Below are 23888 nucleotides of genomic sequence, written 5' to 3'. Positions count from 1 at the left end.
TAATTTAGGGCACACACTCAGTGATTATTCCAGAAGTGTTACAATCAAAGCTCATTCAGTTGGCACATGCCATCCATCAAGGGATGGTGCACAGAAAGCAGAGGTTGAGAGACTTGTATTGGTGGCCTGGCATGGACTGTCAAATGCCATCAAATCCTGTTCTACCTGACTCCAGCATGATAAAACTGCTAATACCCATGTAGCTCCACTCTGTGAAGTTCTTGTCTGCTGCATTCAGTCATGAGGGAGATCCAATTTAACCCATAACTGACAATGGCTCACAATTCGTTTCAGCTGAGTTTGAGGCATTCCTTTCAGACAGAGATATTAAACACTACCGTAGCTCTGTCTGTTACCTCAAAGTGATTGGGGAGAGTGAACGCTTCAATAGTGTTCAAAGACTCTTTACACACTGTTAGGATTGAAGGTAAAGAGTGGAAAACTTTTGTGACAGAGTTTCTACATACATACAGAACAACTCCACATGCTGTGACAAAACTGTCACCTGCTGAGCTTTTGCATGGCCGACAAATTAAGACAAAACTGCATGTGAGTGGTCTTCCGTGCATGGCCCCACCAAAGGATCAAAAGAATTTGAAACAAATCATCCAAGTCACAAAACAAAATGAAAGAGTACATGGATCGGCAACATAGTGCACAATTACCAAAGATTGAAGTTGGGACATTTGTGCGTATTAGGAAGAAAGGACATTCCAAGTTTACTCAGCTTTTTAAGGTTGTGGCTCAGAAAGGCCCAGCAACATATCTTCTTTCAGATGGAAAAGTTTTGAATGCTATGCACCTGGCTCCAGCTTCATCCTGCGTCACCACATCTGATACAGCTTTTCTGGCAGAAAACTCTTCAAGCCTTTTGAAGCACCTCAGACATCTCGAATGTCAGTATCTCCTTCTTGTACCTCACATCCTTGTAGAGTGCATGAAGCCCCACTTTGGTCAAAGGACTATGTAACGTAAAGGGACATACTTCAAAAGTTAAAAGGGAAGGGAGATACAAGTTATTGAAAAAAATTGATAATAGTCAAATAAAGGTGTTTGAGACATGTTGTGTATATATATATATATGTGTGTGTGTGTGTATATATATATATATATATATATATATATATATATATATATATATATATATATATATATATATACAGGTGCATCTCAGTAAATTAGAATGTAGTGGAAATGTTCATTTATTTCAGTAATTCAACTCAACTTGTGAAACATTTTTAGTGAATTGTTGGCCTTCTGGAAAGTATGTTCATTTACTGTACGCGTACTCAATACTTGGTAGGGGCTCCTTTTGTTTTAATTACTGCCTCAATTTGCCTTGGCATGGAGATGATCAGTTTGTGGCACTGCTGAGGTGGTATGGAAGCCCAGGTTTCTTTGACAGTGGCCTTCAGCTCATCTGCATTTTTTGGTCTCTTGTTTCTCATTTTCCTCTTGACAGTACCCCATAGATTCTCTATGGGGTTCAGGTCTGGTGAGTTTGCTGGCCAGTCAAGCACACCAACACCATGGTCATTTAACCAACTTTTGGTGCTTTTGGCAGTTGTGGGCAGGTTCCAAATCCTGCTGGAAAATGAAATCAGCATCTTCAAAAAGCTGGTCAGCAGAAGGAAGCATGAAGTGTTTCAAAATTTCTTAGTAAATGGGTGCAGTGACTTTGGTTTTCAAAAAACACAATGGACCAACACCGGCAGATGACATTGCACCCCAAATCATCACAGACTGTGGAAACTTAACACTGGACTTCAAGCAACTTGGGCTATGACCTTCTCCACCCTCCCTTCAGACTCTAGGACCTTGGCTTCCAAATGAAATACAAAACTTGCTCTCATCTGAAAAGAGGACTTTGGACCACTTTGCAGCAGTCCAGTTCTTCTTCTCCTTAGCCCAGGTAAGATGCCTCTGACGTTGTCTGTGGTTCAGGAGTGGCGTAACTAGAGGAATATGACAACTGTAGCCACATTCCTTGACACGTCTGTGTGTGGTGGCTCTCTCAGTCCATTCCTTGTGAAGTTCACTCAAATTCTTGAATCAATTTTGATTGACAATCCTCATAAGGCTGCGGTTCTCTCGGTTGGTTGTGCATCTTTTTCATCCACTCTTTTTCCTTCCACTCAACTTTCTGTTAACATGCTTGGATACAGCACTCTGCGAACAGCCAGCTACTTTGGCAATGAATGTTTGTGGCTTACCCTCGTTGTGAAGGGTGTCAGTGGTTGTCTTGTAGACAACTGTCAGATCAGCAGTCTTCCCCATGATTGTGTAGCCTAGTGAACCAAACTGAGAGACCATTTTGAAGGCTCGGGAAACCTTTGCAGGTGTTTTGAGTTGATTAGCTGATTGGCATGTCACCATATTCTGATTTGTTGAGATAGTGAATTGGTGGGGTTTTGTTAAATGTGAGCCAAAATCATCACAATTAAAATAACCAAAGACTTAAACTACTTCAGTCTGTGTGCATTGAATTTATTTAATACACAAGTTTCACAATTTGAGTTGAATTACTGAAATGAACTTTTCCACGACATTCTAATTTATTGAGATGCACCTGTATATATAATACATTAAGTAAAAAAGGAAAATGCTTGTTTACTTACCAATAGAAGCAGGTTAAACATTTGAGTTACAAAACAATGCCTTTTGGAATATTCATTGTTATAGTATTATGTATGTTGTTGATATTCAGAATAAAATAAAATAAAATAAATAAATAAATAAAAAAAATCTGGTGTTCTGTGCTTTGTTTAATTTCAGTTATAAGTCTTCTTTCTTTCACATAAAAAGAAAAAAGGGGAATATGTGGTGTATTGAGATACATGCATAAACATTAGGTGTCGCTAGTATGCCAGTTGTATATAGGGCACAGAGAGGACACATAAAGAAGTGAGATGTAGTGGTGTATTGAGATATATTGGTGGTAGTTTTTAATGTTTTATATAGGTTATGGATATGAAACATTTTAGACCAGTTTCTTACCTGCCATTTCTTTCAAAAGTTTTAGAAAAAGTTGTATTTATACAATCAAATTCTTTTTTAGAAAATAACACTAATTTTGAGAAATTCCAGTCTGGATTCAGATGCCAACATAGCACTGAGTCTGCACTGTTAACGGAGCACAACGATATTGCTCGGTTTGTTGATGCTAAGTGCCCTGTTATTCTAGTGCTACTTGATCTCACGGTGGCCTTTGATAGAGTGGACCACGAAGTCCTTCTGTCTCGCCTTAATCACTTTGTTGGCATTCGGGGTAACGCACTTCAGTGGTTCTCGTCATATTTGACCAATAGAATCTTTTCTGTAGTGATTGAGAACTCGTCCTCCTCCACCACTTCTCTCTCTTGTTGGCTCTATTCTCAGTCCGTTTTATTTTCAGTTTATATGCTGCCTCTCAGGTCCATTATAGCCAGGCATAATATAGCTTTTCACTGCTATGCTGATGATTTTCAAATTTATTTGCCCATGAGACCAAAAAATCGTGATGCAGTTGGGTTGCTAATTGATTGCATTCATGATATTAAACTATAGTTAGAGCAAAATTTCCTTCACCTAATTGAAGAAAAGACTGAATATATTTTATTTGGAGAGTCTGTAACTTCTGACTTTGATGCGCTGACTTCAAAGCTCAGACCAACTGTCAGAAATCTCAGTGTGACTTTTGAGAGTAGCCTGAAATTTGATTAACAAACTAACAATATGGTTAAAGCTAGTTTTTTTTTTCAGCTACATATTTTGGCCAAGGTCAAACCTTTATTGAATCACTCTGACCTTGAAAAAGCTATTCATTCTTTTATCAGTTCAAGATTATATTATTGTAATGCACTTTATGTTGGTGCACCAGATGTCAGCTGGTGCAGAATGCTGCGGCCCAGATTTTAACTAACTCACACAAACATGAGCGCATCACCCCAATTCTTTATTCGCTTCACTAGCTTCTAGTTTCTTTTAGAGTTGATTTTAAAATTTCATTGTTTGTTTTTAAAGCTCTCAATGGCCTTGCCCCATCTTATGTAACTGAGATGCTGGCTTTTCGTCAGCCAAACAGGGATCTAAGGTTAACAAATCAACTATTGCTGGAAGCCCTGAGGCCATGTTACAAATACTGGGGGGACCGGGTTTTTTTTTTTTTTTTTTTTTGTAGTTGGCCCAGAATCTGGAATAAGCTTCCCCCCAATATGTGCACCATTACTGACCTGGGCATTTTTTAAATCTAGGTTTAAAACTTATTTTTTTAGATAGGCTTTTAATATCTAGCAATGTTGTGACATTTTTGTGCAGTTTTTGTTGTTGGCTTATATTTTTGATTTTATTGCTCTGTTTTTATTGGAAAGCACTTTGGTTCACCTTGAGTGTTGTAAAGGGCTGTATAAATAAATGTTAATTGATTGACTGATACAGTACAGACCACGGCAGTTACGATAGAAGCAACTTAATTTACATTAAGGGCAGTGTTGGGTGTAACGCATTACTAAGTAACTGTAATTAAATTATTTCTCCACTGAAAAAGTAAAGTAAGGGATTACTTTTCATTTTCAGGTAATTTAATTACAGTAACTTATATTTGCTTTACAGTAAAATCTAAAATCAATATTGAATTTGAAATCTAAATTTATCGTCTAAAGATAAAATGATGCGCACTGGCACGTTCACTTGCAGTTTTTTTTTTTCCTGAAAAAAGAGAAAATGACCTAAAATACCCAGATACAGATAAGACTAAAATCAATCGAATCTATAAATGTTATACTTTTATTTGTGTACACTGAAAAAAACAAAAAAACATTGTGCTTTTGTAAAATAAACAAAACAAACAGGGAGCGCTTTCTGCTGTCTGGGTCTCCATGAACTCCTTTCTGAAACGCGTCACAAAAACAAACCAAAACTCTGCGAATACTTCACACACAGATGTGAGAAACATATCTATAGAAAACTTGAAGTGTCTACTTTTAAATGAACCGATTCAAATCGAAAATGAGTATTCTCTGATTATGTAATCCGTATGAAACTAAAGGGAGTTGTAGTCTTTCCCATCTCAGAGCTCATTATCTGCAGCCATACCTGCCCGCAAACACCCTCATCACCTAGATACAAAAACTGGATTAAAAAAAAAAAAAAAAAATTTAAACGGTTTAATCTACTTTCCATTGTTTTTGGAAGAAGACTTGAGAAATAAGCCAGAATTTACCTCAGATGAAGCGTGATCTGATCTTTATTCATCGGAGGAGATTGTTTCTGTACTTACATTAGTTAACGTGTTGTTTTTTTACATAAACTTGTACACATTTTACTAGTCAGGCTTTTCCTATTTTTCAAAATTGAAACGTCTGAAAGAGAGTAAAATATACTGAAATATGATATGCATTCATATAAACAGTATATAGGCTAAAGGTCATACAAAACGGAGATGTAATTATTTTGCTATCACATAATACAAATATGAGATATAATACAAATATAAAGTAATGTGAATGTTTACACTGCATCATGATGAATGTAACAGTCTGTTAAGATCAGTGTTGATCTACTATCAGATGTCAATGTTTATAGTGTGCTATGCAATAATAATTTACTTTATAAAATATCAGAATGTTGATTATGAACTGTGTGGCAATACAGACAAAGCATATGTGCATGGATGACAGTACAAAATCATGTTTTTGTGTTTTTTTGGGAGTGGTAATGCTAATGTTGTATACATGTACTGTACAGTAGGCCTATGTCAGTGTGTATGAAAAATTATACTAATTGATTTGAAAAGTTTAATACTTACAGCTTGATACATGTACCCCTGGTTTCACAGACAAGGCTGAAGTCTAGTCCCAGACTAAAATTAATTTCTGAAAAAAAAAAAAAAACTTGCACTGAAATACCTTAAAACATGTCAGTTCCATTGTTTTATCTCAAGATGCACCAGTAATGTTCTCTTCTGGAACATTTATAAAAGTTCTTAAAACTTTACTTTTCATAAGCTTTGTTGATATTCAGATATTTTGCTAAATAAATTCTATTTGTTAACTAACGAAGGTTACAATTTTATTAAAATGCTTAAGTTTGACAGTTGTTTTAAAGCTAAAAGGCTAAACTATTCCAAGTTTCATTTAGGCATTAAGGTTTATTGGGATTTTATGAAATAATTAATGATTCAAAAAATTAAGTTACTTATTGAGTAATTGTTACATTTCAGACAGAGAAATTAGAGAAAGTAATTTAAATACAATATTGATGATGTAATTAGTAATTGCCCAACACTGATTAAGGGTCATAAACTGTAACTAAAAAAGGTTTGAGCTTAGGATGTTAGGGGTTAATTCCAACTTCACTAAACCCATGGGATTACATGTATTTTGTTACTGTTATGCTGAAAATAAACATCTTCATGAAACGTCCTCATAATTTTTCTTACAACTGGTTTGTGAAAATTGAGTAGGTAAATGTTTTACCTTCACGTGAAATACAGTATCCAGTCAAAAACCGATGGATAAATAAAGTCCTGTAAGTAAGCCATTTCACTCAATATGATAGTAAATTCAATTTATTTCAGGGAGTTTAAAGTTGATATGAAACTATGTTAACATTTTATTGCACAAAGTTGCAATATCTGGGTGAAAGTATACAGTATGAACTAAAGAAGTTGGATTTGAATGTTATGATTACATTCTGATATTTTCCCTATATCCATTTGTGCTCATCTGTTTAATTTTTACAAAATTTGTATCCCTGATGTCTTGTTATTTGTCCATTTTTAAGCCAATACTGTAGGATCAGTTCTGGTTTTATTTGGACAATACAGAATTGATCATGTGAAATGAAACCATAAAAGTGCTTGTATTGGAGGCTGTATTTTATTTCTCTCTAAACCTCACTTTGAAATCCAAAACTGTGAACTGATCTATTATATTTTTATAAAACAGTATATCAATTATCCCAATTGCATGCCTGAAGAAACAGACAAAGACACATGTTTGTTTGGACAGGGTGTTGTGTTCTTTACTAAGTGTCCATTGTTTCTAGCTTGAGTCAACACTGCATGAACAAATCCAATGTACACAAAGCACTGTACAACACTGTGCAACGAAACATAAAAACATGATATCATATCACGATAAGGCATCAGATTCACATCATGCATGCAGACACTGCACACTTTTACCAAACATGGTGAGGAAGTGAATTTACACCACCACTCTACAGACTTTGTCAAACATGTTATGCTGGCTACATCAATACTGTTTGACCTCACAGTTAGTTAGTTTAGTTAAACGTCCTGATCCTCCTGAACACTATACAGACTGTTAATAGGTCATTCTAAGAAAAACGGTTGTTTGTGTGATGAATGTGATCCCATGAAAGGATACTGAATTTATTAATATTATTTGTTAGATTTATCTATTTAGAGTAAACATGTTTAAAATAAAACAAGTTTACTTGAATCTGAATGTTCTCAGTCAAACCATCATCTGTAACAGAATTTATTATTTTTTTTTTTTTTTTTGCTTTTATTATAATAAAAACATAATTTTACTATATGTAGTTTTCTAAAATGCTTTATGTATTGTCTGATAATATGTTTTGAAAATATTACTCTTTGCATAAAAAAGGCTAAACAAACTAAGGCTATTTTTACACATTTTTGCACTTCAACCCTGAAACATATTCAGTATACCAGCATTAAAACAAAAGAAAAATTGTATGGGTTATTATTTTTGTCTTGTAATTTATGGTTTATTTCAAGGCACAACAAAACTGAGGAATACTGCCAGAATATAATCAGTTATTTATTGAAATAATAAATAAATTACACACATACTGTGATCAGGTTGAAATAAAGTACCTCTTTACAGTTAGCCTTAGGGCTAGTAATGATAAATAACTAATAACTATATAACAAAATAAAAACAATAACAATTTGGGCCTAATGTGGGAAAATGAGATTTCTTTAAGGTTCCACTGTAACATTGGCAAATGAAATAATAGTCTTGCACTGGTTACTGAGAATGACCTTAGTAAAGCATATAATGAAACTGTCTGTTTTTTTTATCCGTGTTTTATAACAGACCGGTGTAGTATAGTGGCAGTTTTAGCTGCAGATAGCTTCAAACAAAGTATACAAATGTTTACAATAATCATACACCATATGTGGTAAAAGCAAATGTATTGTAAAGACAGATATACATGTATTTGAATGAAACATATAAGGTGATATTAGTAGCTTTGAGAGCAGGTATGAAAGCAGACATGCAGTGTGTTAGGATAGTTTAAACTGTATACATCAGCTGAATTGGAAACATACTGTATGGTCAAATTTATTTACACTATACACAATTCTTTCCTCTAACACCATGAACAGACATGACATGCTAAAGCATCAAGAGATAAAACATAAAAGCCATCTCTTCCACATAAATTTTGTTCTAATCATGCCGATCGTTCGGTTTCAATTTTGCCTACAGTGCAATCTGAAACTCCTGTACTGCAAAGCTATAAGCCTTAAGCTATCTTACAGACATTTCTTTGTATTATTTACATTAATTTATCACAGTTAAATTAAATGAGCTTTTCTTAAGTACCACTATGAAAAAAATGAAATGTAGTTTTTACATTTTTCAACAAAAGGCGCTCTTCCAAAAGCACATCTTAACAACACCCCAAAAATTATTTTGGTATTATAACTAGCATGAGTTAATACCCAGTTGTGGGCCGTCAGGGCCAGCAGGGCCTTCTCTGCTTGCCCTATAAAAAATAAAATTGTGTAAAAAATGGTTTTATTAATATTATTCAGGTATCATTTTCATTTGTGTAATGTCCACAAAATGGCCTATGATTAGTTTCGTTGAGGTTGAACTGGAATATCCTACATAAAAAAAGTCTGCGGCCAGCACATAGACTGTATAAAAACAGGGCCAGCACTACAGATGCTTGTTCAAAGACGTCGCATCTGATTTGTAACGAGCATTAGTGACAGAATCATCAGCCAATCAAATTTTGATGTTCCATAACAGCACGCCCTCTGAGTCCAGCAACGTGCCCAGTGCTTCCCCCAGCCAGGGTTGCCAGGTTTTCTCCACAAAACCCACCCAATCGCATTTCGAGGCGTCCCCTGTTAATAACCGCATTCCAGGAGTAAAATACAAGTTTTTGGTGGGGTTCCCCTGGTGAAATTCACATTGCAGGGGCTAAATATCACGTCAATGAAGTCGCTTCAACTAGCAGACATGAAAAACAACTCGCAGCAACATTGTAAAAGTAACCCAATTTGGCAAAACTGTGCCCAGCGTTTAGTTGGGAATTTCCAAGCCGCTGTCGCCGGCGCCTACACCAGACCTTGTTGCCGATCTGCCTTTTTCAATGCGCTCTTTTGCAGACAAAAGAGAAATAACTGAGAAAGGATAAACTACTCAAACGTAATTCGCTAACAACGGTTTTGTGCACCATTTCAGAGATTGCAACTATGAGTGGCTAACAGCTAGCACCGAACACAACAAGTTATTTGGCCATGTTTGTTTTTTTAATACGAGTAAAGGGACGTGGAATGACAGACGCACAGACTTTATTTACAAGTGACAGGCGAGTGCTTAATGATTTGACGAGTATTTAATCATGAACATTGTTATGGAGGTGTATGTGATGGTTGATAATGCTGTGGCGTGGTGTGTGGATGTCCAGCATTTTTACAGTTGCTGCTGTGGGCGCGTTGTCATTTTAGAATGACGTGTATGTGCATATTGACCCATCTATTGGTGGATTAATTTATGTAGGGAAATTTACTCTGAATATAACCCACCCCTATATTACCCTTTATTAATTTCTTCTGAGTAGGGTTCTGAATTGTTTTAAACTGTACATGTGGGCTAATGTGCTTATTCGCTGAAAAATAAATTAACAATAATTAATACGCTGTTTAATAACTTCTGTGGAAATGTTTCTTCATGAGTTAATGTGATTGCTTTCACTGTTTGATGCTTTAACTGTTTCCCTCAGATTCTAAAAACAAACCAAGCTATATGAATATTTAATGAGACAAACAATATGATTGGTTGTCCGCTACTAAACAACTTGCTGTAACCGTTCAGCACATATTTTGTCACACCGTACACTTTTGGCACTGCAGTTTGGGTTTGCATAAAAGTGTCGATTTTAGAAGGATGTTAACCTTTAAAGCTTTAAAGTGATATATGCAAAGTGTTTTCCACCCCATATTTTGGTTGCATGTCGTTATTGACTTTTGCTAATATGTCCAATGTCTCTGCTATAAATTAAAACTTCCCCTTTCATTGGTCTATTACTGAGCAAGTTGGCGGCCAACTTCATCTTCTCAAATTTCATGATGTTCTATGCTTGGTGATTATTGGTAAACTTGTGGTATGTGCCAGTTCCCCAAATTGACACTGGTTTCTTTCCTTTCCTTCACATCTTTGCAGAACCAAATTCTGTGGTTTACTTACACAGAAGAGCCTGTTTATTGATGGGCATTAGTTCACGTATTTACAAAATATTTCTCCTCCATTGCCAATGGAGAGGAAACAGGTCCTTTGACATCCATTCTTTTATATTTTGTTTTTAGTACCACTAGATACATTCAGTCAGTCTTTTCAGGATTCTAAGTCTCATTGTCTTGTTATATCTCATTGCACGCCATCGTAAGTGCATAGTCACTCATCAAGGCCTCACTGGGGGAGGCTGCAGTAGATCTTAGTCTGGATGCTTGAGCTGTGTTTGGCATTTCCAGCCTCCATGGGGAAGGACAGGGAGTTTGTGCTGTGGTCTTCACTGTATCTCTGGGGAAGCAGCAGTGGAAGAATGCACGGATGTGGTGGAAGACCGCCTTACGGAAGATGATGAAGATCCAGGGGTCCAAGATGGGGTTTAATGCAGAGAAGCGGAAAGCCATTAGGTTCTGCTGATCATTCCCAACCGGACTTATAGCGTTCACAAAGCCCCGGATCTGAGGAGGAGAGAGAGAGCAGTTAGAACAGTGGGAGATAAATAAGACCATTGCCAACTAATACATATTATACATAACTGGAACACAACTGCGTTCAGTATCGGGAAGCAGTTTGTCCCGTATTTTAGTGCTTTACACCCAAACAGCTGAAAACACTTTAGTATTTATTGCAAGTTGAAGTTTCGCAATTTTCAAAGATTAAAATGACAGATCAGAATGAAAAATAAATTGTAAAAGTTGGACTTGTGAAATCAGATGTTCGCTAGTCTCTGAAGTCAAGTCTCAAGTCCAAATGATGCATCAATTCTGTTTCCAGTCACAGTTATTTAGTATTATAATTTGCCTAAGTAGAAGCCATTCTGATGGTTTTTGACACATGACAAAATTATTTACTACTATTTCAGATGGCATATGTGGTATATTGTCCTCTGCTGAAGTTGGAAAATGTCTCAGACTACTGTAGTCTACAAATATTTTTAATCAAAATGCACAACACAATAAATATAAACACTACATGTATAATAACCACATGAGGGAGTAGATGTAGAAAACATATTTTATTTCGTAGCATGGTTTGTACTTTCTGGAACTGTCAAAAGTACACCATTTCAAGACATCATCCCTGCAGAAACTTTCTCTCTGAATGACTGTTATTATCAGTTCCAAATTTCCTGCAATAAACATTCAACAGATTAGCTTTGTGATTAAGGCTGTGTTCTGGAAAAACATGATATGTCTACTGGCACAGGTTGCAAGTGTTTGGACTAAATCTCACAATCCAACTATTGCTGTAGATGAGAGGAAACAGCAGATGTGGAGCACCCCATTTCACTGTTCTCAAGAGACCCAATTCTCACAATTCACCAGCCCTGATTTTAATTGTTGCGTAGGATGTATAAAGAAAGATAATCTGTCAAATGTCAGTTGTAAAACATTTGGCACAATACTTGATCTTCCAATGCACGAAAGTGATTAATTTCCTTAAATTTGACATGTTATTCAAGAGACAAAATCAAGGCATGTTTCAAATTCCAGACATCTCATTTCTTAATCAAATTTACATAAGATTTCACATCCAGCCAAGATGAAATATACCTTTGCTTCAGGCATAACATCCAATGACACTGGTTAAAGGGGCTAAATATCACGTCAATGAGGTCGCTTCAACCAGCAGACATGAAAAACAACTCGCGGCAACATTGTTAAAACTGGGCAACTGTTAATTCAGATTACCCTAAACTTAGTAGAAACCTCTCACATACTGTGTATGCACCTTCATTATGGAAATGTCATGAAAAGATTTGTCATCATCGTATCGAAAACAGAACAACAATCTGCTGATTCCAATACCGACAGTATGATTTCTTTTCTGCCACCTTGTTTTAAAACACTATTAATGCACAACTAAAATGTATTATTATATAATTTTGTAGCCTGATATTATTTGTAGTACTATTATTAGTACTAAAGTATTATTAAAATATTACATTTATCCTATAACATTTCTGTACCATTTCTATATAATGTTAACTGTTTAATAGTCTAGTATTGTCTAATTATTCACTTTCTGCATATAATTTATTCAAAATTTAAATTGTATTGTTTTTTATGCTGCAAACTGCAACTCTGCCAAAGTCGATCTTCACTTAAGGACTTTTCTTCCCCCTTTAGATTGACAGGATAATCGACTAATTGTTTTATTTTAAATAATGCAATAGAATATATTATTCAAATATGCAATAGAATATATTATTACTCTTATAGGCTACCAACGATGATTAACTTATACACACAAGTTCATTACTAGTCACAACTCTTATGTTCACTGAAGTTTGAATGCAAGGGTCAACCATCAATGCCAGGAAAAGTATGTTTAGATGCTGTAAATGTTCGTTAGCCTTCGGAACACTTTGTTGCTCTTTACTTGCCAAGAGCAATATTTGCCACATATTGCCAATATCTTGGTAATATGTGGCTTTGGTGCTGAAGAAATACCAAGATTAGAGATACTAAAGTTGCAGCTAATATTTAAGGTCCAGATACTGCCTTCCTCTTAGTGAGACAACATCTTGCTTCAGAGCTTTTTTAGGTAACACCTGTGACTTCTCATTCCACACTTAACCCTGGGTTAACCTTTGTTTAAAAAAGGAGGCAGCCGATTCCTCAAAATGTGTATATGTATATATATATATATTTCAGGTTCAGTACAAGGATTGATTGGCTGTTATGAGTGCTAAACACATGCAATGTCTGTTTCATTTATACTGGACGCCAGAGGGCACCATCACACAAAAACTTCATATATGCATCACAGAAGTAATAGAACTCATGACCAGGGCTTAAAACTGACCCTGCATCCCAATGTTCATACAATCCATCCTAAATAGTATTTGAGATTAGAATTGGTGTGTCCCAAAGTAGAGACTTGCACTCCCGCGCGGGACCCAACGCAACAGGGTGTGGCCCGGGACTTTTGGAAATTTACCAACCAGAAATATGTATTTACTACTTTTAATACTTTGACCAGCAACGGAAAAAACAAACAAACAAACAAACAAACAAACAAATCAGGCAGTTCTGACACCAAAATATTAGATAACAGCAAAAAAATCACAATCCTTAATTTCGGTTTTCGATACCTGCTAAAACTATGAGTTTAACCAATATAAATTGAATTAAAAAGTTCGTTTTAAAATAAGAGCACATCAAATTACAAGCAATAGCACAAAATAGCCAACTATACAACAAAGATACAAATGGAAATGGCAGACAGTGATTTTCAGGTAGCCTACAGAAATTTTATAAATTATGATAATCCAATAACATTATAGTCTTTATATATTTTATATAAATTCAAGAGCAGTGGGTGATTGTTTTTTTTCTTTGATCAACATTACAAATGCAGACAACAGCAGGATTATTTATTGTATTTATATGTTTTATTTTTGTTATTGTGTGTTTGTTGATTTTTTTTATTTGCAAAGTGCTTGGACTATTTCAAAAATACTTTCGGGGATTTGTTGTTTTGTGCTGCACCACATCCTATCTAGACAGTATCACTGATTATAATGGGTTCTATTGTCTTTTGACACATTGTGTCACATGTGGTTCATGTCCGGTTTCTTTCTCAGCTTTTCATGTTCACTTAAGAACCAACTACTTTACTAGGATACTCACAGAGATGGGCATTTTTGACAGAATTTTGTGTGAATTTGTCTGTTCAAGCGCAGGAAGGAACCAGAGCTCAAGACGTGGCTTTCAGGCCAGGTCTTCGGATGTTTAAACTTCCCACACAGCACATGAGTAACGCGGGTCTTTTAGTGTGTTCTAGCTCTTGAATATTTACATTGCAAAGGCTTACATTTTTGTGACAAAGCAACACTGACCCATCAACTATACAGAGCGTCTGTATTTATGTTCACATTTATGTTCTCACAACATTGCAATGTCAGGGAAACTCACATAAATGCAAACGGTGACCAGACAAAGACTGAACAGAACAGGGAGAACTTATACAAGAACTAAACAAGGGAACTAATGAGATAATAAACTGACACAGGAGAACTGGCCATGAAGCAAAAGCTAAATGAAAACACAACAAAAGAAGTCCATAACTGTGACAGTACTCCCCCCTCCCAGAAGGCACGACTTCGCGGCATAGCAGGACGAACAAAGGAGGAAGGAAGAGGGTTTTGGAGGTGGCGAAGGGCAAGGAAGAGAGGCAGGCAGATGACCAGGGCAGCGACAATGGAGGGAGAAGCCAGGCAGAACTGGTGGACTGACGGGCCACGGCAGAGAGGAGGGAGCCATGGTGGAGCTGCTGGGTCGATGGGCCAAGGCCAATGGCAGTGAGAGGCTACTTGAGAGGCAAACAGGTCTACCTGAGTGGCTCAGAAACGTCTCCAAATTAGCTGGACCATCTGGGGATGGAGTCTCCATTCTCCCGGGAGTGCAGCACATGACAGCTCATCGGCTGCCCAGTTGTGCAGCCCAGGAATGTGAATGGCATGAAGCGATCTCAAAAGCTTCTGACTCCAAAGGAGGAGGTGGTGGGCGAGTTGTGACCATGAGGCTAACCACCTTGTCGACTGATGTATGCAACGGTCGCAGTGTTGTCTATGCAGAGTAGTACGTGCTTGCCTCGTAAGCGCCCTTTGAGACTGATCAAGGCAAGGTGCACTGCCAGCTACTCGAGGCAATCGATTTGTCAATGCAGTTGGGGCCCCGTCAAAACCCCTGACACTGCAAGCCCGTCAAACGTGGCCCACCAACCAGTGGTAGAGGCATCCGTGTGAACCACAGCATGCCCGGAGACCTGTTCTAGGGGCACTGCTGCCAGAAGAAATGCACGGTCTGACCACGGGGTGAAGGTTTGGGGGCAGGCTGGTATAACTTGGACCTGGTGAGTGCCGCATTGCCACACCCACCTCGGGACTCGGCCATGGAGCCAGTGCTTCAGCAGTCTTATATGAAGCAGCCCCAGCGGCGTGACTGCCACAGCAGCTGCCATATGCCTCAGGAGCCTCTGAAACTCAGTGGGACCACCATCCTGCTCTTGAATGTAGTCAAGCAGTTCAACACACCGACCAAGTCCAGCTCCATACCAAGAAAAGAGATCCTCTGCATCGGGGAGAGTTTGCTCTTTTCCCAGTTGACCTGAAGGCCCAACTGGCTGAGGTGTGAAAGCACCAAGTCCCTGTGTTCGCACAACTGATCTTAAGACTGAGCTAATGTGAGCCAGTCATTGAGGTAGTTGAGAATGCGAATGCCCTGTTCTCTCAGGGGAACAGGGGAACTTCACTGTTGTGAAGTGGATGCCACTGAACTTGGGGGGACACCGGGTGAACTGAATCGCATAGCTGAGGCTGATGGTCTGCAGAAAACAGCAAGACGGGCTGGGTAGCGCTATCCAGGCACCCAGATACTGTGCAAGCAGTACCAACGGAACCACCTGCAGTGGGGCAGCAAGGTGCCTGCAGTGGGGCAGCAAGGTGGAATGCAGGGACCCAACTCGGGCGGCTTGTGAGCGGACTGAAGAGGGGTCTGAGTGTGCGGTGCAATGCTTACCTCGTTCCACAGTTTGGCAAAGGGTGCGTGAGTAGGGCCTTCGTTAATGCTCTCGAACCGCACGCTGCTGCCGGCTGTGGAAGGAGGAAGATGAGTGTGGTCCAGTGTTTGTCCGTCCGAGCCCCTCCGTATCCTCCCGGAACTTCGGGACAGAGAAAACTGCTCTCTTGTTGAAATTTTTCAGATTCTCCACCTGGCCCTCCTCCGGGAGAGGGAGAGGTGCCTTCACCATCCCCCAAGAGCAGCTTCCTCCCTCTTCTGCTCACCACCAGGGTGCCTGGATGGGTGGGGCGGCCTGCCTACGCCCAGCTCCACGGCGTTGCTTGCTGGAGGCTGCTGCGGATGTGGCGCAGGAGCGGGGGCGGACACAGAGGGCCAGGCTCTTGACTGCATCACCAAAGAGGCTGGTCTGGGACACAGGAGCATTAAGGAACCAAACTTTGTCGGCGTCCCTTATATATACACAGTCTGGTTTGGCACTCCTGGACCACCACCTTCGAGAGACCACAGTTCTTTGAGAACTTCTGGGTCATGACCACCCTCGTGCAGGTCCCTCAGTGCCTTAGCCTAAAGAACCTGCAGTAACGCCGTAGCGTGTAAGGCGGAGGCAGCTTCTCCATAGGGCGTATAAGCATCACTGGCCTGACAAGTACCTAAAGACCCGGGAGGGGAGGGATGGTTTGCCTGTAATCTTCCTCTCCAAAAATGCCCGGCTCACTCTCCGATGCAGCAATCAGCATCCTGTCATTGGGAGGAGCTCCAAAGGATACTGCTGGCTCCTTGTAGAGAGCCCAGCATGTTCCATTGGCAGCTCAACTGGTTGCGGAATGCAAGAGGAGCGATGGTCCCCCGAGGGTTGGTTCTCTGGAGGGTTTGCCATCACTGTTATCCTCGGACCGCCCGTGCTACTGCCTGAAGTAGCCCCTGTCTGACTGCCGCCATGATGAGAGCTAGATCTAAGCAGAGGCAATGGAGCTCTGCCCTCTTTGAGGCTCGCGACTCTGAGATGATCATCTTCCCGCAATGAGAACATGACTCATCCACAAGCACCACCTCAGCCTGTTTAACCCTCTGGAGTCGATCCCCGCCTATACGCGAGTTGAGGCATTTTCTCCTGATAACCCCGAAAAGAACTTAAATTACACTTTCAGTTTTGATCGTACAGATAAGAGCAATACATCAATCGAATCTGTAAAGGGTCTACTTTTATTTGTATCCACACATAATAACAACAAACCTTTCTGCATTTATAAAATAAAGAAAACAAACAAGGTGTGCTGTCTGTAGCCTTGGTCTGCGATCTTCATTTAGAAACGCGTCATTAAAATGAACTGTAACTCAGTGAATACAAAAAGAGACATGAGAGATAGATCTATAGAAAGCTTGACATGTCTACTTTTAAACTAAGCAAGTGCCACCAAAACAAATGTTCTACTGTACTACTAGTATCAGTGACCATCACAATAATGTTAATAATGCAGTTTATTATTTAGTTTATTTGAGAGCACATAAACAATACACACTTTGGACATGCTAGTTATGTGATGTTCATTTATATATTTCAACATTACACAATACCAGTCAATACCAGTTTGCTAAAGCAGTAATATTGTTCAATATTTTTACTATTTAATATAACTGCTTTCTATTTGAATATAATTTAATTTATTCTTGTGATCAAAGCTAAATTTTCAGCATCCGGTCTTGCTGTTCTTTCAATTTATCAAAAAAACCCTGAAAAACCTGAAAAAAATATTCTCAGCTCTTTTCAACATAAATAATAATAATAATAATAATAACATTTTTATTTATTTTTTTTAGTAGAAAATCAGAATATTAGAAGGATTTCTGAAGGATTGTGTGACTGGAGTAATGATGCTAAAAATTCAGCTTTGGAAGTCAGCTTTGATTGTTCCTAATAAACTGTTTAACTACACTTGCAAGTGAATCTCAAGTTATTTTGTGGGATAATTAAATATATTCTAAATAAACTACTAACATAAAATTATATACATTTATTTTGTCCTCACATTCTTTCTTGTAACTTTTCTCTCTCAGTCACACACCTGCCTGAAAGGCTCATTATGCAGCTCATTATGTGGGTCTTTATATTCTTAGGTGTGAATCACACAAGTATTCATGATAGTTGGCGCCTACTCGCATATGCCCTTTACAAACAAAAAGTGTCTTAGAAAATTTAAATCAATCTATTGTTTTTTGTGAGCGAGTAAACAAGATGATTTTCACATCATTCTGAAGCAAAAATTCTAGGCTACAAGCTCCAGGTTTGACAGTCTTGTGAACAAATGTCGTGTATTTGATTTATGACCTTATTTCAGACTTCAAAATTTTTGTTTTTCACTAACCACGTATAAACGTTGTTTTCACAAAAACACTATCATGTACATACATGATATTTACATATTATTGTAGCCCAGTTTGTACTGAATACAGCGTTTTCAGACTTTAGCCATGTATATGTTTAGAAGCAACTGAGAAGTGCACAAAAGGCTTGTCAAAACTTCTTCAGGCCCCCAAAACCCCCTAGACCTCAGAGGGTTAATGCCCAGACACGTGAGACAGCGATTGTGACCATCACCCAGCACCAGGTAATGACCGCATCCAGAAATACCTGGGTGATACGTTGTCTATAGCAAGACCCACATCGTCTTCACAAAGACATAATGATGAGTTTGCCATGCAGCGTCATCTTTAAAAAGACGCACACGTGAATGCTCTTTTAAGGAAAAAGCAATTTTAGCATGCTAAAGCACACAGTGGAGATGGCCACCTGCAACACAACCAGGGGGTAGTGGAGCCTGCTGTATGCAACCCACTTGACACGGGAAAACCACCACCACTGAAGCGCCGTACCACCAACACAAAGAGCTCTCAAAGAGTGCGCTGAATTCGTTCAGTCTTTTTCTCTCAGTAATCAGGAGCAGAACGATGTGATTGCTCAGCTCCGATGCGAAAAGCTGAATATGCACTGCACCTGCTGCCTACTTATACTCATGCTGTGATCAGCGGCAGCTGGATGCAATAATCACATGCCAGTGTGGACTGGCTGATTTAGTTTACAATCGAAGTAGATTGGTCTCTCTAAGCGAGATCCCAATTCGCCAGTCTTCCGAAGTGACGTCGAGAGTGACCGATTGAATGGGAACCTTACTTATTTGAAAAAGTAACTCAGATATTTTGTTGTAAATTAAAAAGTAATGCATTATTTTACTAGTTACTAGAAAATAGTAATCTGATTATGTTACTAACAGCATTTTCAGCCATAAAAATAATCAGTATTGTTTTAATATCGTATCATATTGTTTTACTATCGTATCATAATGACTCTGGGTTTATCATTTCAAGTGTTAAAAGCCCTAAACTCTTAACAGACATTATATCTGTATACAGATCTGGGAAGACATCCGTAGATTCTCTAATGGCAAGAACTGCTACTGCTCTTTGTGTTTAGAAGAAATCTTCATCACGGGCTGCAGCTGCAGCACTTTGATGATGTCAACGTTTATATTCCATCATCACAGAAGCATTGAGACTCAACACTGACACCTGATATGCTGAAGTACAAAGTGTCCTGGATGCTAAGGGAGCCAAAAATCCTTGATAGATCAGCACATTGGATGCTCTTTGTGCCATTTCATCCAGTGATTATGGTATAAATCTATTAGTAAGCCATGAGTGATGCTAATGACCCTGTCACTGATGTCTCAAACAGTACAAGGTAGGTTTTCACGTTTTCGGGCACATAAATGGCCACCCAGTACCACCAGCTCTGGATGTCATCACTCGTCAGCGTTACTCGTTGTCAAAACACCTCAGCAAACACACCCCACGACATTCCCCTACATGTTGCTAAGACCTCATATGGTCCTCTGTGATACTCGCCCTGGTAGATCGCAAATCACACCGGAGAAGCTGCCGGTTGGACTGTGCTATTGAAGTGTCTATCCCTTTGGATTTACCACCCAAACTTTTCACACATACAGCGACATTTGTGTTTGTGAGAATGCGAGTTGCTCTCCAAAGGCAATGTATTTGGAGAAAAGTGTGGCCGGAAGCATGCAATTTATATGTAGTGGTTAATTTGTTTAGAAGAACTTTAAATGAGCTGCATCCAAAACAAACAACTAAACTGACTCACTACTGGTCAAATGTTTGGGGTTAGTTAGATTTTTTTTTATGTTTTAGGAAGAAGTTACAAGATCTGTGCTTGCCAAGGCTGCATTTATTTGTAATATATTTAGGAATATTGTAAAATATTATTTAACGCTCTTGTGCTGCTCACATGGCAGTCAAAAATTTCCAATTTATTATTTTATTTTATTTCAATGAAAACTATGTTTTTTATTTAATATTTTGTATTTTTAGGAATAGTTTGGAATATTTGGAATAGTTATGACCTATTTATTACTACTACATTTATTACTATTACAACATTTATTACTACTGTTAACCACTTTTTGAGCAAAGACCTGAAAATGAAATGTCCAAATTAAAGCTCAGTTTGGTCTCTTTTTCAAAAAAGACACTTGGCAGATTATTGCTGAATTAAAAAAAGATAAAGTGAGAGTAAAAAAATAAATAATAAATAAATAAATAAAAAAGTTTTAAAAGTTTATTAAAAAGTACAAAATACAATTTTATGTGAAATATATATTTTCCCAAACATGTACTACTCTAAAAGTGCAAATCCATACATCTAAACAAGTTGTGTTCCAAATTTGAGGTTGATATCTTTAAAGTTTTGAAAGAAAAAAAATATATATTTTCCCAAACTTTCCACTTGTTGAATTTTTTTTCGCATTTATTTACAATTTTGGTTATTTTTTTTTTTTATCCAGGACCATTTAAACTTTTAAAATCATGTCCATTAAATTGTATTTATTTTTCATATATATATATATATATATATATATATATATACTTTTTATATATATATATATATATGAAATAGTAATTTATTAATGTGATGCAAAGCTGAATTTTCAGCATCATTCTCCAGTCTTCACCTTTATTTGTATTGCACTTTATACAATACTGCTTGTGTCAAAGCAGCTTTTCAGTGTCAAATGGGAAAATAGTTTGTCAATAATGCAAGAAGACTATAACAAAGAGTCATTTTTCCAGCAAAAGTCAGTTCATTGATAATTCAGGGAGGCCATCATCCAGTTCAGTTCTTTCCAATAGTGTCTGTGCAATCAGTCGAGCGTCCCCTCAGCCCCTTTCAAGTTAAGGCAAGGCAAGTTTATTTATATAGCACATTTCATACACAATGGTAATTCAAAGTGCTTTACATAAAATAATAATAATAATAATAAAAAATCACAACAATAAAACAAAGAATTAAAAAACTTTGAAAATGATTTAAAAATCAGTTTAGGAGGTTTAAAATGAGTTTAAAACAGTTAAGAATGGAGAATGATTATACATAAAATTTAGTGCAATCAGTTCAGACATTGCACAGTGCTCATTCAATAAATGCACAGCTAAACAGATGAGTTTTGAGTCTGCATTTAAATGTGACTATTGTTTTAGCACATCTGATCTCTTCTGGAAGCTGATTCCAACTGCGGGCGGCATAATAACTAAAAGCAGACTCCCCTTGTTTTGTGTAAGCCCTTGGTGTTTATAACTGACTCGATCCTAATGATCTGAGTGGTTTGTTAGGTTTATATTCAGTTAACATATCTGCTATGTATTTAGGTCCTAGGCCATTGAGTGATTTAAAAGTACTTTAAAATCAATCCTAAATATAATTGGAAGCCAGTGTAAGGACCCGAGGACTGGTGTGGTATGCTCAGATTTTCTGGTTCTAGTCAGAATTCTGGCAGCAGCGTTTTGGATGAGCTTCAGCTGTCTAATGGTCTTTGTGGGAAGGCCGGTGAGAAGACCATTACAATAGTCAACCCTGCTGGTGATAAAGGCATGAACAAGTTTCTACAAGTCTTCACTAGAAACAAAATATATAATTCTTGCAATGTTTTTTAGATGATAGTATGCTGATTTACTTACTGCTTTGACATGACTACTGAAACTAAGGTCTGTCTCCAGAATCACACCAAGATTCCTGACTTGATTTTTAGTTGTTAGACCCCTAGAGTCAAGGTATGCATTCACCTTGCAAACTTCATTTTTGTTTCACATGCAATGACTTCATTTTTTTCCTTGTTTAACTGAAGAAAGCTCTGGCACATCCAACTGTTAATTTCATTAATGTATTGTCAGAGGGAGTCAATGGGTCTGTAGTCATTTGGCGATAAGGCTAGGTAAATCTGGATATCATCAGCATAGCTGAATTTGGTTCTTTCTCATTATTTGACTTATTGGGAGCATATGCTAAACAAGAGTGATGCAAGAATTGAGCCTTGTTGGACACCGCATGTCATGGATGTCCACTTAGACTTATGCTCTCATATACTCACATAATAACCTCTCCTTTCTAAGTATGACCTGAACCATTTGATTACCATCCCAGAAAGCCCACCCAGTTTTTCAGTCTCTCTAGTAGTATGTTATGATCAACAGTGTCAAAGGCAGCACTGAGATCTAGTAGGACCAGCACTGATAATTTGCCAGAATCAGAATTTAAGCAAATATTATTTATTATATTAATGAGCGCGGTCTCTGTGCTGTGATGCGTTTGGAAACCAGATTGAAAATTAAAAGTTTGACTCCTAACCCTAAGGTTGTGGGTTCGAGTCTCGGGCCAGCAATACCATGACTGAGGTGCCCTTGAGCAAGGCACCGAACCCCCAACTGCTCCCTGGGTGCCACAGCATAAATGGCTGCCCACTGCTCCGGGTGTGTGTTCACGGTGTGTGTGTTTTCACTGCGGTGTGTGTGCACTTTGGATGGGTTAAATGCAGAGCACAAATTCTGAGTATGGGTCACCATACTTGGCTGTATGTCACGTCACTTTCACTTGAGTTGAACTATTTGTCTATAGTTGCTCAATATGGTGTTATCAAGATTGCTCTTTTTCAGAAGGGGTTTAACAACTGCAGTTTTCAGGGAGTTTGGAAACGTCCCAGAAAGAAGTGAGGCGTTCACCACTTCTAAGAGATCTGCTTCTAAACAGTTAGGCACCCTTTTGAAAAAATATGTCGGAAGTGTGTCAAGATAGCAGGTTGACAATTTAAGGTGCTGTACTATTTCTTCCTAAATTTTGCTATTAATTTCTTCAAAAGCAGACATATTATCTTCTTTCTGATATTGCATTTGAATCTGTCTGACCTCTGCATAACTTGGGGATGTGCTAATCGCCAGTGTCACATGATCTTTCAAAAGTCATTCTAATATGCTGATTTGATGTTCAACAACATTTCTGATAATTATCAATGTTAAAAATGTTGTGCTGTTATTTTGCATAATATTTTTGTGGAAATTGTGGATTTTTTTCAGTATAGTTTGACCCTGTTCAAAGTTCAATAGAAAAAAATTTACTTGAAATATAAATCTTTCGTACTCAAACATAATATCCTGCTAAATATTGATATAAGACTATTCATATAACAATGACCTAACTATTCAAAACCTTGAGGACAAAGATCACTTACATGATAGAATCAATAATAGGAAACACAGCCCTCTCTCAGACCCATGAGGTTAACAGCTGTAACCTTTTACTCCTCCAGAGTGCTGGTACCGTATTTATTTATTTATTCATTACTTGAGTTTGAGGTATTTGGTGTGCAAATTTAGAAAGGGCAGAACGTGGCAGCATCAGATCTGTTTATCAGTGCGTAAAACAATTGTGAATTGCACAGACTGTAAAAGAAGAATCATTTCCCACAAGAAGTTTATTTAAAAGATCAGATCATTTTAAAAACAGTGGCCCGTTTCGATA

At 37.8% G+C, this 23888-nt stretch overlaps 1 protein-coding gene across 1 annotated transcript in view; it reads right to left on the bottom strand.

Annotated features, from left to right (window-relative positions):
- Positions 1-6976: 6976 nt before the first annotated feature.
- LOC109085731 (prostacyclin receptor-like) overlaps positions 6977-23888 on the bottom strand; it is a 52267-nt gene continuing 35355 nt past the window's right edge. The window contains 2 exon segments of the mRNA XM_042770940.1: positions 6977-10765; positions 10768-10957. Of these exon segments, the coding sequence (XP_042626874.1) occupies positions 10680-10765; positions 10768-10957 (276 nt within the window). The 3' untranslated portion in view covers positions 6977-10679.

This window comes from Cyprinus carpio, chromosome A15, assembly GCF_018340385.1.
Source record: "Cyprinus carpio isolate SPL01 chromosome A15, ASM1834038v1, whole genome shotgun sequence".
NCBI lineage: Eukaryota > Metazoa > Chordata > Actinopteri > Cypriniformes > Cyprinidae > Cyprinus > Cyprinus carpio.
This window is presented reverse-complemented; position numbering and strand designations above follow the sequence as displayed.